Raw genomic sequence first — 13,635 nt, 5'->3', positions numbered from 1 at the left:
GCAGCTTTCTATTTTTTCATGGGGATTTGACACTGAGTGTAACTACTACATGTTTATTTGGAACCTTTTCCCCTGAAAAAGTGGTTTCAGTTTTGCATAGATGGTAAAAATATTTTTGTAAGCAGTGGATGGCTTCATGAGGTGGTCATCAAAATAATTTCCTACTCTTTATCTTCTGAGTCCAAAGAAAATTTCTTGGAGCTTTCCTACTGCTTTCAGCGTAATAAATTATTGCTCTTCACGTAAGATTTATACTGGTTATACAGTTCAATAATATTTGAGCAAAATGTTCAGAGTTCTCTTTTCACCTGCTTATATTATAATGAAATGTACTGCTGTTTTGTGGCATGGTGTTAGCTGTAAAGACTGCAAAATTAATTTCTGCCTATGTGTGACGGATAAGAAAATTTGAAATCTGTAATTAAATCATTATAGATTAAAATGCATGGGGTTTTTATTTCTGTAAGTAACAATAGTAACAAGTTTTGCCTTCTGACTTCGAAGTTAGGCTGTAAGCTTTCTTGGCTTTGTGAAAAAACTGTAATTGCACATAGACTTTCATAGCTGATTGCCCAGGTTTGAAGTTAGATAACATTAACACGGCAAGCATAACAGCATGGAAGACTTTGTGTAATGTAACTTCCCTTAAGTGAGTTTTACTTCATTGTCATATCTACTCTGGCCTTAGTGCCTCAGGAAAAGCAGGATCTACATAGGTGAATTTTCTACTTAAATGCTTTATTGCCATACCCTCACATCTTTATTCTCACAGGGGGTTGGGGAAAATCCATTTTCCAGACCTTCTTTATGCTTCATAAAAAAGGAGAAGCCTACCACTCAGCTTCTAGTGGCTGTCTTACATCAGGCTTGGTTATATAAGGGTATCTATTCTGTAAAGTAGTGGAGTGATTTATCATGCATAAAACAGATTAGATAATTTCGTAATCTCATCTATGTGAAATCTGTGAGGAAAAAAAAACCCACACAAAATATTTTCCTCCTTTTGCGCATAACCTTTTAATGGTTAGAAACTCTTCTAAGCCCATGCAAGATACAAGATGTGTGGTCTTTCCTGTTTTATATGCTTTCTAGGCCATTGTGTATGTCAACGAATTTCCTGTCTGTCTGAAGAACAGTAGTAGTTGACAGCAGTGTTGGGCTCCATTCCCTTAGATGTGGTCTAAAGCCTTCAAGCTTACGTCTGGAAGGCCTTTCAAACATGTTTGTAGTTGTTTAAGAAGCTAGGCTTGGGAGTAGTTAGATATAATGAAATTTATCATACAAATGTTCATAGAATCATACTTTCAGTGTTTCTGCCTTTCCCTAAGACACTGTCAGGGTCTCAGCAAAAGCATTGCCCTAGCTTAGTCTACGAAGTTAGCTGGGCCTGTCCTCTCTGCTGCTTGCACAGTCCTGCCTTCCTCTCCTGTGCTGGCAATAGCGCTTCTGCACTTGTGTGTGCTTCTTTTCATAGAGGTGGTCTTAAGCTAGTGCAGTACCTTGAACCAGCAGAAGGATAGGGCCTGGACAGTCCAGACTTAGTTTCACAATAGATTTGCAGCCTTGCAGTATAGGTGCCTGCACCTGGTTTTCATAGTATTTGTAAAATTTAACTGTGAAGTTACTAACTTGGGCACAAAAGTATCTATCCCCCTTTCTCCCATGCCTCTAAAGAAACTAGCTGGAGTGTTCTTACACTTTGAGAAGAATTATAAAAATAAGATGACAGTGCATGATTGTGAGTTTTTTTTAGGCAATTCAGCTAATGAGTGTTTGGTAGGGGAACACTTCGTATGCAGCTCTGATATGCTAATAACATACCATGTGTTCATAGTTTGGAAAATCTTGCTGTTCATTTTGCAGAAAGTTTTATAGCTGAATCTGTCAACAAATCTCAGAGCTGAAAGTCTTAATCTGGCTAACATTGATTCAGTGTTGTGTTTGGAGGTGGACTTAAGCTACAAAAAAAGAAGTCCGAAGGTCCGTTATTTTCTAATTCTGAGTATGTAAGGGATGTTGTAGACAAGTTTAATGATGAGAAATTATTTGCGATGGAATTGCATTTCATTTGTATTTCTTTTGACTGACATATTTTTCTCTTTAGAAGATTTTTCTGTAGTTAATATCGCATTTCTTGATTACAAATAAATTTTTATGTATTTTTTTAATAGCTCACAGGAGTCCTAGATGATTGTTTGTGTGACATAGAAAGCATTGATGACTTCAATACTTTCAAGATCTTCCCCAAAATACAGAAACTGCAAGAACGTGATTACTTCAGATATTACAAGGTACAATTAGAATGGTGTTTTCCAGAATAATTTAAATAAAATCCAGAAAATATAGGGAGGATTACATATCAAATCAACTTGTCTGTATTAAGCTGTCTTTTAGAAGCCACAATTCTTTGATTTGGTTGTGGCAGGTTTTCAATTCCTGACAGTTACGTTGGTAATAAGTCATGTTTGCTGTGTTAATTCTGGAGTCGGTGACAATAAATCATGACTGCTTTCAATCAACTGTTAAGTGGTAATTTTAAAGGTAGTATCTTTGTACTGCTGCATCTAGAAAAGGACTGTATATTAGCAACTTTCTGACAATGTGCAATACTTGTCTTGTAAGAAATGTGCATAAGTTGAAATGGAAATAGTGCAATGTTTTCTTTTAAGTTGCTGTCTTAGTTCTGATTTTAGTGTTTGCTATCTAGACAACTGTTACTCCTTTTAAAAATAGGTTAAAATATTCAATTTTCAAGTAGTATGTATGTAAGTATGTAAGTTTTTATGACTTTAAACATTTTTTGTTCTCTGTGTTAGAATCTTATGAGCAAAATAAGACTTTGAAGCCTGATACTTGTGTTTTCAGATATGCTTAGCTTGAAAATGAGGTTGCATTTTGACTGAGCTGATCAGATGCTTGCCTGCTACTGAAAAAAGGAGGTTACACTCCTTTAGGGCAGACTGTCCTGCTCCTTCCCTACTTTTAGCTCTTGGTCTTGTCTGACTGCATTAGGCCAATGCATTTCTTTAACCTGGTATATTTTTAGTTTGGATGTTTGGGTTTGGTTGTTAGTTTTGCGTTGGGCTTTTTCCAGGATGTCGCAAGTTATGTAGGTGATCTGGAATCAGACAAGTATAAAACTCATGCAAGATGGGGTTATGAATGTGAGGAAGGAGAGACAAAAGTGTTAGAATCTTCCCTTTCTAGTCTGCACAAGCAGTAACGTGTAACTTCACCCTGAATCTCCTCCTGCTACATGATACAGTGCTAACTTCACTTTTCAGGAGAAACAAGATATGTGCAACTTCAGTGATAATACATCACATAGTAGTGGTGATTAGAGTCTCCAGAGGCAACAGAAAGATACAAAACAAAGTATTTGAAGAACAGGAGCAACAGGCGTACAAGGTTTTATACAAGAGTAATTTTATCCTGCAAATTTAGAGCTAATCTTCATTTCAACAGCAGTTCTGCAGATCTCACTTTAATGGTGTGTTGCAGTCCTACCTCGTCTTTCGTACTGATCTTCCTAATAGATGGGCAATTACAAGGGCCAATGTGCAGCGCACCCATCACTGTGCATTATTTGGTACTTCCAGTTGTGACAGGGAAGACTTTTTGTTGAACAAGCAAACTGGATAAGTAAGTCAGGATGTTTTTCATGCTTTCCCCACTGAATAAGCAACAGAGGTGTTTTTTTTTTATGTCCCTGCACAGAATCATGGAAGTGCTATTAAGCACATAGATGGATGTGGAAGTTGAGAGGGTGGGCAATGATCATCTAGGTCAACCACAGTGTAGCTAAATGCTGAATAAGCATAGGGGGAGTATATGTCTTCTGGGAGTGAAAACACTCCTACTCTGAAGTAATTTAATTTGTAATAGGAATTTGGATCATGAACTTTTGTAACTACAGTCACAGTATTCCCATTGTGTTACTAGTTCAACAGCCATAAAAGAACTCAAACTTGAGTATAAAGTTTATTTTTATACATATATACATTATATATGTATAAAAATATTATACATACAAACTATGTATAATACTGAATGGACTAGCGAGCTTTTATTTAAAGACCAAAGAAAACTTTCTTTTTAAAGTCTTGCTGAAATTTTACTAGGTGGTTTCTAGATAGTGGAACAATTCTCAATGAAAGAAATAAAGGAATAAAATTTTGTCTCTGAATAGTTTTATGCAGCAAAACACACAAACTATGGAAGCCTCATGATAAGGAATCTTAACTTTTGCTTTGTGACAAGTATGAATAATACTCTAAACGATAATAATGAAATCTAATACTTCAGTCCCAGGATAAAGTAGGATGTTCTATGTAGTCAGTGCATGACTGGTATTGATTAAGGTACAAGTCCTATACAGCCTCAGTTTGTCTCAGAAGTGTGCACACTGGTTTTTAGTGCTCTTGAATCGTTCTGGGACTAGTATATCTTGATTTTCAGGTGTTCTTTCTGAATTAATCTGCAGTTTAGACAGTATTCTTTTATTTACAGCGTTCCTATGTGCAAGAACAGTGACTGCCTAGTTACTTGTATCTTCCTAAGTGTGTTAGCATTTTGTGGTGTTAGAGTCTATTTTGAAGAAGGTTGTAGTCTACCTATGTTAGCCGGTCTCTTTTTTTTTTGGTAGAAATTGGTAGGAGGGGCATTTTTTATATAATGGGTCTTATTGTGAAGGTGATGTGAAATGTAACGCTTTTTTGCGCTTTATTTAAAAAAAGATGATGAGTGAACAAGTAGAAAAAATTCTAAAATTTTACTTTTCTTTTCCCCTAGAGATGGTGTTTGTGGATTGAATAGAGGAAATGGGGGGGGGGGAACGACACGTAAAATCTCTGCTTTTAATGTATCTTGTGCTAGCATGGCTTGAACTGTAATTAAAAGATAGTTGTCAACACTCCTAAGAAGTCATACCATCTGCTCAATGTCTTGTTAGATTTTTTTTTTGACTGGGGAATCTCTTTAACATTTTCAAGTTGAATTTGTAATTCCCAGTCATGCTGAATAAGTACATCAGAATGGAAACCTGGAAAACAGTCTTTCCTTCAGATGTTATATAGCAGTTAACTTTGTATGCATGTTTTGAAAATACAGAAAGAACTTACTTGATGAAAGGTTTGGTAGAGGAAATCAGTATAATAAAGGGTAGTTGAGGAAGTCAAGCATTAAGTTTTGCTTTTTGGGGATCTTTTGTGGTATTGACAACATTTGAAGAGCGAATTCTTTTTGTTTTGCTTTAATTTGGGTACGTAGGGCCACAGAACAGTTTATCCTTCAAGCGTTAAAAGTTGTTTCTTTATTTCTGGTACGTAGTTTTGATTTTTCTTAGCCAGCAAAATTAAGGTAATAGACAGAAGGGAGAATAAAATCTGGCTGTAATTAATCTCGGATTCTTCATATTCTGCCTGCTTTGTATCAGAGGCATATTGATCTAGTTTTCCTTATGCTTAGTATATTGTGTATAATGCTGGGGAAAAAAATTGAGTTAGATAATTTTTTTTAATTGCTGAGGCTCTGGTTTGACAATTCAGTGAATGTAGTCATTGGGCTTCTATTACTGTATTCCTCCAAAAACAGGCCACTTAAAGCAAAGTACTGATCCAGTATAAATGTATTCTGTCAGTTAAATGTGTTCAAAGCATAAAGGTTTTTTTAAGTGGAATAATTGTTCAAGACAGCTCAGTGATTTCAGTTTCTCTCCAAATTAAAATATTGAGTAGTGTGTTTATTTTATCATAGCAGGAACCCTTCAGGTACTACATGCAGTGGACTCTCAAGTTCATCAGAGCATGGGATTTAGAGTTCACTTGCCAATTCTTTGCCTCAGGGGCTGCCCTGGCACTACTGTACTAGATGTTTAAGCTTTGTTTCCTGTCTATGTTTCTGCTTATGTAAAGTGAAAGTATAGGATATAAATTACATTAATGAGAACAATGTTCCTACATATAAGGGGAAGACATGTTTTGCTGAAGACTAAGTTGATGAAGTGTTTAATCTCAATCTTTTAACCTATTAAGTAGAGCAAGAATACTCTTCTATATAGTGTGTGACTATTAATTTACTGTACAGCTGGTATGTATTTTTTTCATAAGCTAGCATAAGGGTTAGTTTTCTGACTTAAGATTTATATATAAATTTTATAAGCACATTTATAATTCTTAAATTTTTGTGCTGAAACTACTGTAGGACCTGATACCGTCCTTGGGGTATTAGGCTTAATTTTACAGTGCATTTTATAGAACTCTTGCTATGTCTGACTACAGAATCCAATTCAATATCTGCAAGAGTTTCACATAAGTGATACATCAAATCATTTGAGATGTAGTTTGTTGGATATAAGTAGTGACTTCAGTTTGAATATCTTCATGAATAGTATTTATCAACTGAAGAAAAACAGTACAAGCTGTGCTAAAGAAAAACAAAGTAAAAGAATAGCAGTAATTTTTGGTTTGCGTGGTTTTTGGTTTTTTTACTTTCAAGGTTTTAAAACTCACTTTTTATCTGGAAAATAGTGGTTGCTACTGAGGATAAATGCTTTGTATTTTATTTGTAATGTTAGATTTCAAAGATAGTGTACTTCTGCATTGTTTCTGGTTGATCATGCAGGAATACCTTTAGTCTATAGTTTTCAGTCTAGGAGTGATGAGGTCAAAGTGTTTTTTATCACTAATGTTTGTTAGTATGTATAAGGTTAACGTAAGGGAAGGCTGGGATATTTATTTTTTTTTCTTTACTGACTTTCACATTGACAACCCAAGTGAAGTGTAGTAAAGTGTTTGAATCTCTTGCCATGTGGTATATGCTAATAATACATGTGGTACTCCCTGCCTTTGTTGTGCCATTTGATGACAGATAGGAGCACTAATCATCATAGGATTTGCTGCTAATGTTTCTGAAGTGGTTTCTCATCTTTATTTATATTTGTGCTATGTCACAGGATGGTAGGGGTTGGAAGGGACCTCTGAAGATCATCTGGTCCAACCCCCTGCCAAGGCAGGATCACCAAGGGCAGGTTGCACAGGAACACGTCCAGTCGGGTTTTGAAGGTCTCCAGAGGAGACTCCACAACCTCTCTGGGCAGCCTGTTCCAGTGCTCCGTCACCCTCACAGTAAGGAAGTTTTTCCTCATGGTGAGGTGGAACTTCCTGGGCTGCAGTTTGTGCCCATTGCCCCTTGTGCTATCACTGGGCACTACTGAAAAGAGATTGGCTTCATCCTCCTGACAGCCACCCTTCAGATATTTGTAGACATTGGTACGGTCCCCTCTCAGCCTTCTCTTCTCCAGGCTAAACAGCCCCAGGTCTCTCAGCCTTTCGTCATACGAGAGATGTTCCAGTCCCTTAATCATCCTCGTAGCCCTCCATTGGACTCTCTCCAAAAGTTCCCTGTCTCTCTTGAACTGGGGAGCCCAGAACTGGAGACAATACCCCAGATGAGGCCTTACCAGCACAGAGTAGAGGGGGAGGATAACCTCTCTCGACCTTGCTGGTCACACTCTTCTTAATGCACCCCAGGATACCATTGTCCATTTTGGCCACCAGGGCACATTGCTGTGCATGGATAACATTGTCTACCAAGACTCCAAGGTCCTTCTCCATGGAGCTGCTTTCCAGCAGGTCAACCCCTAACCTGTACTGGTGCATGGGGTTGTCCCTCCCCAGGTGCAGAACTCAACACTTGTCCTTGTTAAATTTCATGAGGTTCCCTGCCAATATCAGCTCTCTAATTTGAGGCCATTGTGATACTCATTCTTCCTTGACTAGCTATGATGTGTAGTAATGATTGTCTGGTTTTATTGCTTGAATTCTGAAATCATCCAAACACTTATTTGAATTAGTAAACTTGTGCACTAGACTGTCTTCCATCAAATGTATTTTCTTGATCAGTATAGTACAAGTTCAACTGATTGTAAGTACAACCATTTTAGAGCTACATACATCTGATTTGCCTTCTTTTTAGTAGTTTATTTACTGATTTGAAGTTATATTAGTGGTGAGAGATTTAATTTGTGCTTTAATATACTATGTGTTTGTGTCCACTGGAGACCATTATCACTAACAATTCTACGGCAGCAAGCTTCAACTTACATACTCGGAGGCAGAGTAGTTAAAAGAAACCAACCAACCAGTCAACCAGCCGAACTCTCACAACCCCCAGACTTAAAGTACTAAATTTAACCCTTTTTCCTTGTATCCTCTCCTTGAATTTGAAAGAATTTCCTGATACTAAGAGCTCTTTCTTTTAAAGTTGCCTTACATAAATGTTGATTGTAAGCTTTTGGTTTTGTATGTTTAGGTCAACCTGAAGAGACCATGCCCATTTTGGGCTGATGATGGCCATTGTTCTATCAAAGATTGTCATGTAGAGCCTTGTCCTGAGGTATGGATCAAATAATATAAAATAGAAAAAAGTTATTTGGTTAAAAAGCTTGCTAATTTGCAGTGATTAGTACTATACTACCAATATTTGCTAATGAGAACTTAAATTTAAGTAAGAGAGTGATGGTAAAATTATTTTCAATTTCAAAAGCAGAAATACAACCGACGTATTTTAAGGTCTTGGTCATTTTATCAATAAAACAAGTGACTTATTCTTAAAGTCTCTTCTAAACTCTAGCACTGTTTTAGATATGACATGTTGGGAAGGTAAAGAGCAAGTTAATTATTTAAAAACATGTTTGCTTTGACTTCTGTGGGAATGATATTTAATTTGTAGATTTTAATCATGCATAATTATTTCTGTGAACAGTGTAAAAAATGTGATTCATTTTTTGTTTTTAGAGCAAAATACCTGTTGGAATTAAGGCTGGGAGCTCTAATAAAGTGAGTAGTCATTTATGTTCTAAGTTCTTTCTGCCTTTTTTTTTTTTTTATAATATTAACATTACAGTAGCTATGTCACTTTTTATTACAAACCTTCAGTCTTGGCATAGTGATGAAATTGTTAACATAACTGAGCACCTCCTGTATGTGGCTTTACATTTTTGCTTTTATGTATAATAGTGTTTCTGACATAGCTGGTACTGTCATGTCATTCTGAGTCTGTCATAACTTGAGACCTGGTGCAGACTGAATCCGTGAATGACCAGGGACAGCGGTACATGGCCACACAATGCCTGATGCAAAATTCTTCGTTAATTTCCGAGTACTGGCCATCTTCTATAAATCCATAGGCTAAGATGCACAGATGCAGTAGCAGTGCAGTCTTTTGTAAGAATCATACATAACCAAAACCTCTAATATTGAAAGAACCCGAATGATTACATGTAGTTTTGCCACGTCTAATATTTAGCAGGTCATTAGCCTAAAGACAACGTAGGCTGGAGTGGTCAGTGCAAGCTTAAGTGGTCAGTCTGTGCTGTTGGCTTTTGCTTGCTTCTCTACAGGCCATCCTTCTTAGATCATCAAGTCATCTTAGCAAAGCCAAAGAAGTAAAGAGGGTATATATGACTAGGAAAGAGGTCATAGCAGAAAGACAAACAATCCTCCCCCACCCGCAAATCCCAAACACAGTGCCTAGCAATAAGGATTTTAGCAGTTGATGGGATAATGGTGCTCAAGTGATATTTCTTCCTGTTGAGTGCCTTGGCTGTGTTGTAGACTCATACTTACTCTTGCTTAACTGTTATATCTCCATCCTCTCCTCACCAGTACTTTCCACCTCACTGGGCAGCCATAGCTGCTACTTGCCTCACCTGAGTGTAGTTCGCCATATCATAAATGACTATTGGCATTCAGTTTAGACTTTCTGCCAAGAAAGATTACCAAAGATAGCTGAGAGGAATACTTCGTTGTGAATTGATGACTCTGTGTCCGGCCATCATGAACAGTGCAGGCAAGTCTGCCCAAGCTTTAGCTCAAGAGAAAGTCTTGTCTCCTGTTTATACATACATTGCTAAGCTCACTCTGAAGTAAAGTGTGCCCCTTCATTTAAAGGTTTCTGGTGATCAGAGAAGAAACATCTTTCTCACTGACATGACTTAAAATGTCAGTCATTCACTGTTTCAGCACAAGCAGCAGTAGTTGTTCTGGGAAAACACTGGTGCTAACTCTGGGCAGAATAACTTGAGTTTTAGCTGGATAATCTGTTGCAAGTTCTCTGTTTCATTGTCTCTGTTCTCTTCCAAGCTTGATTGTCGAGAAGCTGACTCCTGGAATACTGTGATGCCTCCTAAAGGAGCATTTTAAGACTTCAAAGACTGTTTCAGAAAGGATTCTTCTAGTAGGCATCTGAGCTTCCTGACTGATGAATCGTGAGAGCAATAAGATGTTAATTTGTAGCCAAAGAGTATGCTGTTCTTAAGATACTTCACATGAGCATATTGGACTTCCAGTGTGAAAAATCAGCCACCTTTTGCTTTCACCACAATAAAGAAACTGGGATAGCTTCTTTGGGAAGTTGTCATTTGCTGGTATATTTGCTACAGTTGTTTCCTTTGAATTGCCTTGTAGGTTGTTGCAACTAGCTACAGTACTGAAAGTTGGGCAGTTCTGCACCTTCAATCTGTAGTAGAACAAAGACACTAATATCTGCTGCTTGTCTGTCAATTTTTAATTGGCTCCAAGAAAGATCTTTAACTGAATCATAAGAAGTAAGAAAATGGTGTAGGTAAGATTTATGTCAGTCCTGATGGCAATTTTCCTGCAGAAATATTTATTTTTCTGACAATCTCATTTAATATCCCTTTTAAGGAAACATCAAACTCACCTTAGTATGAATGTTTTATTTCAAGGTCTATGCAAGTACTGTGCTATTAGCCTGTGCTTGGTCCATTTGGGAAAGTCTTGCATCTTGTGGATTATCCTTAAAGTATTGGTTTAAAAAAAGGTGTTTTTCCTCTGGGGACATACATGTCCAGTTTCTCTCTTTCATCCTGATAGTGTCTGCCTTGGAAAGGTGAAAACAAAGACAGACATCTTTAATAATGAGAGCTATAATCTCTTGAGTAGATATATTTGGGAGAAGAAGTAGATATATTTGGAAGAATCCTGTGGAGAAGTTTTCTGTGGTCTAAGTGCTTCACTTCTGTGCAGTTTCCTCTTGCCCTTTTCTCCTAATGTGGATGAGCTTGTAAACTTCTAGCTTTATTTAGGCTTTCGTGGGGGATTTTTCTTGTTTGTTTGCTGAACCATAGAGAGAACAGTTCTTCTTTTGAAAGCTCATCTGTCCACAAAGACCAGGGTTACACTTGCACAGCTTCCCCACAGAAGTGCAGTTAGTAATAGAGGATCTCTTTTTAATTCTTGGCACCAACATAAGCTTTTTGAAACGGTGCTGGAGAGGCACAAAGTAGTTTCCCTTTCTGTAGTCTTGTTTCATTTGAGTGATGAACACATTTTCAGGGGTTAGACATTAAAGAACTGCTGTATTAATCTTTGAAGCAAGGGACAGGATGCAGTAACTCAAGGTTACAACATTTAACTTAGTATTTTGCTTCCTGTCCACCTCTTTCCTGTTTTCTTCCAGAACCTGCTCTCAGGAGATCTTGCATTGGCAGGAGCAGATACTTTGTCCTGATGTAGTCAGTGGTCACAGAGCACTGATCTGATAGCTGTTTCTGTTAAACACTGGAGAATAGTGAGGCCTGGATACGTGTTTTGAGACTTGAATGTTCATTCTGTTTGAAACATTAAATTTCGGATTATATTCTTGGCAGTAATTTTTTCACTTCAGGGTAGGGTTTGGTTTGCAGCTCTAGACACGCAGAATGTTTACTTCAGCATCTCAGTATGTTATTTCATCATCAGTATCTGTTCAATTCTAGGTCAGATCCATTCCTTATTCAGATTTTTCCATTTAACATTCATACAATGGTAAAGAATGAGCTCCCACACTAGGCAAATCCAAGAAAATTGAGTGAGAAGTTCCTTCTAGAGTAAATATTTCTTATGGGCAAAGCCCCTAACAAGGTTTAAATTATTTGGGTTTTTTAATCTCCTTCACTTCAGTCTTCAGTAGGTTCTGCTATTTTTCCTTGTAGTGGTTCTGGCAAATGCATTTTTAAAGCAAGTTGTCTTGCTTACTCATCTGAACAGTTTTAATTCAATCCTTTCTTTTTTCAGAAGTGTTGTGATATATATTGTGGTGGTACTTTGCCTCTGGCATCTTGACCACAAGTCTGTCCTCAGAAATGAACTATTCTCTTTCTTTTTAAATCTATCAAATTATTATTGTTGTTTGCTATTTCTGAAGGGTTGACTAAAGCCTTTAGCTTACATTTTTATTTTGAGCTGGTTTTAGATAGTAATCCTTCATGTTGGTATGTATGGGCCCTGAAGTGAAGGGAAGCCAGCAGTTTAGATTTATATAAGCTATCAGTTACTTAACATTAAATCATTTTCTGTATTTCTCAGGGACTGTGATAAGATAGAAATCTGTGTAAACCTAAGGCTCAGTCTGCAAAAGAAAACACACACACACAAAAGACAACTCCAAAACCAAAAAAAAAGAGGAAATTTGGTTTGTTTATCTTTTAAGAGAGCACCAATACTAGTATGTTCCAAAATTGTTAGAAGGACTTTTTGAGCTTTAAGCTGACAGACTAAAATTCCCTGCTGACATAACCATATTATTGTAGACTAGTGGAATTTAATCTTTAATTCTTCAAATGTTTTCCTTAGAAGTATTCCAATAGTAAGTCTGTTTTAGTGGATTACTTTTTAAAAAATGTTGTAGAATCAGAGTTCAGCTTAAATACTTCAATTCTGGCTTTAAAATAATCAAAATTTTAGTTCAGCTTGAAAAGCCTCTCTTCCAGACCTGTGAACATCTAAAGCATGCCAGTGAATAGGATTGAATAAAATGTGAGGGGGAAGTGGCCAAAACTGATACATTTTCCTGCTGTGCTGAAATGACCAATGAAACTTGGGGTACGATTATGCTTGCAAAATACAAGGTATGTTTACAGGTATGGCACTGCTTGTCTTCCAAGGTCCTTTTATAAGAACATAAGTATCTGAAACACTTCAGAACTCCATTTAATTTGAACACAAAAAAACCCCAAAACAAACAAAATTTTGACATACTTAGCTGAATTTTCTGTGGTAGTTAAATCTACAGAGCTAAATTGGCCTGATGAAATTAAGTGAAGAAAAACAGAAATAAGAAATGTTCCAGAATTACTGCTGCTAGAACCTGGGGATTTCCCCCAATACTAACCAATTCACTGCTAAACCTAGAAATACACTTCACAGCACCTTTCTCAGAGAATTTTAGCTAATTAATTTGTATATTAAATATGAACTTTCTTACAGTATTCAAAAGTGGCAAATAATTCCAAAGAATTTGAAGACTGTGAGCAAGCTAACAAACTGGGAGCGGTTAACAGTACCTTAAGGTATGCTGTGATTTACAATAATACTACAAAAATAGTAACAAAGGAGCATTTCATTTTGTCTGTCTTGGCTTTGCAATGTGTTGGTTTTTGTTGTTCATTCTTTTCATAGCCCATTTGAAAGTAAATGTGAAATGATGCAAGAACATCTGAAGGTAAAGCTGTTAAGTGATAGGTAGACTTTTTTTTTTTAAAAAAAGTACACTTTGCAATTATGTGAAAGAGGTATCTTACAGCATCAAGAGTTGCAGGAAACTTGCAAATCCACCCTTTTTTCTACTTTTTAC

The 13,635-nt window shown here is 36.8% G+C and overlaps 1 protein-coding gene across 1 annotated transcript in view; it reads left to right on the top strand.

The window, feature by feature from the left end:
- Positions 1-2,171: 2,171 nt before the first annotated feature.
- ERO1LB (ERO1-like beta (S. cerevisiae)) overlaps positions 2,172-13,635 on the top strand; it is a gene marked incomplete at its 5' end in the record, with an annotated part of 25,493 nt that continues 14,029 nt past the window's right edge. The window contains 4 exons of the mRNA XM_010285140.1: positions 2,172-2,291; positions 8,311-8,394; positions 8,796-8,837; positions 13,269-13,351. Coding sequence (XP_010283442.1) covers positions 2,172-2,291; positions 8,311-8,394; positions 8,796-8,837; positions 13,269-13,351 — 329 coding nt within the window. The remainder of the gene's footprint in view (positions 2,292-8,310; positions 8,395-8,795; positions 8,838-13,268; positions 13,352-13,635) is intronic.

The sequence above is a fragment of the Phaethon lepturus genome, unplaced genomic scaffold (genome assembly GCF_000687285.1).
Source record: "Phaethon lepturus isolate BGI_N335 unplaced genomic scaffold, ASM68728v1 scaffold41424, whole genome shotgun sequence".
NCBI classification, from domain to species: Eukaryota; Metazoa; Chordata; class Aves; order Phaethontiformes; family Phaethontidae; genus Phaethon; species Phaethon lepturus.
This window is presented reverse-complemented; position numbering and strand designations above follow the sequence as displayed.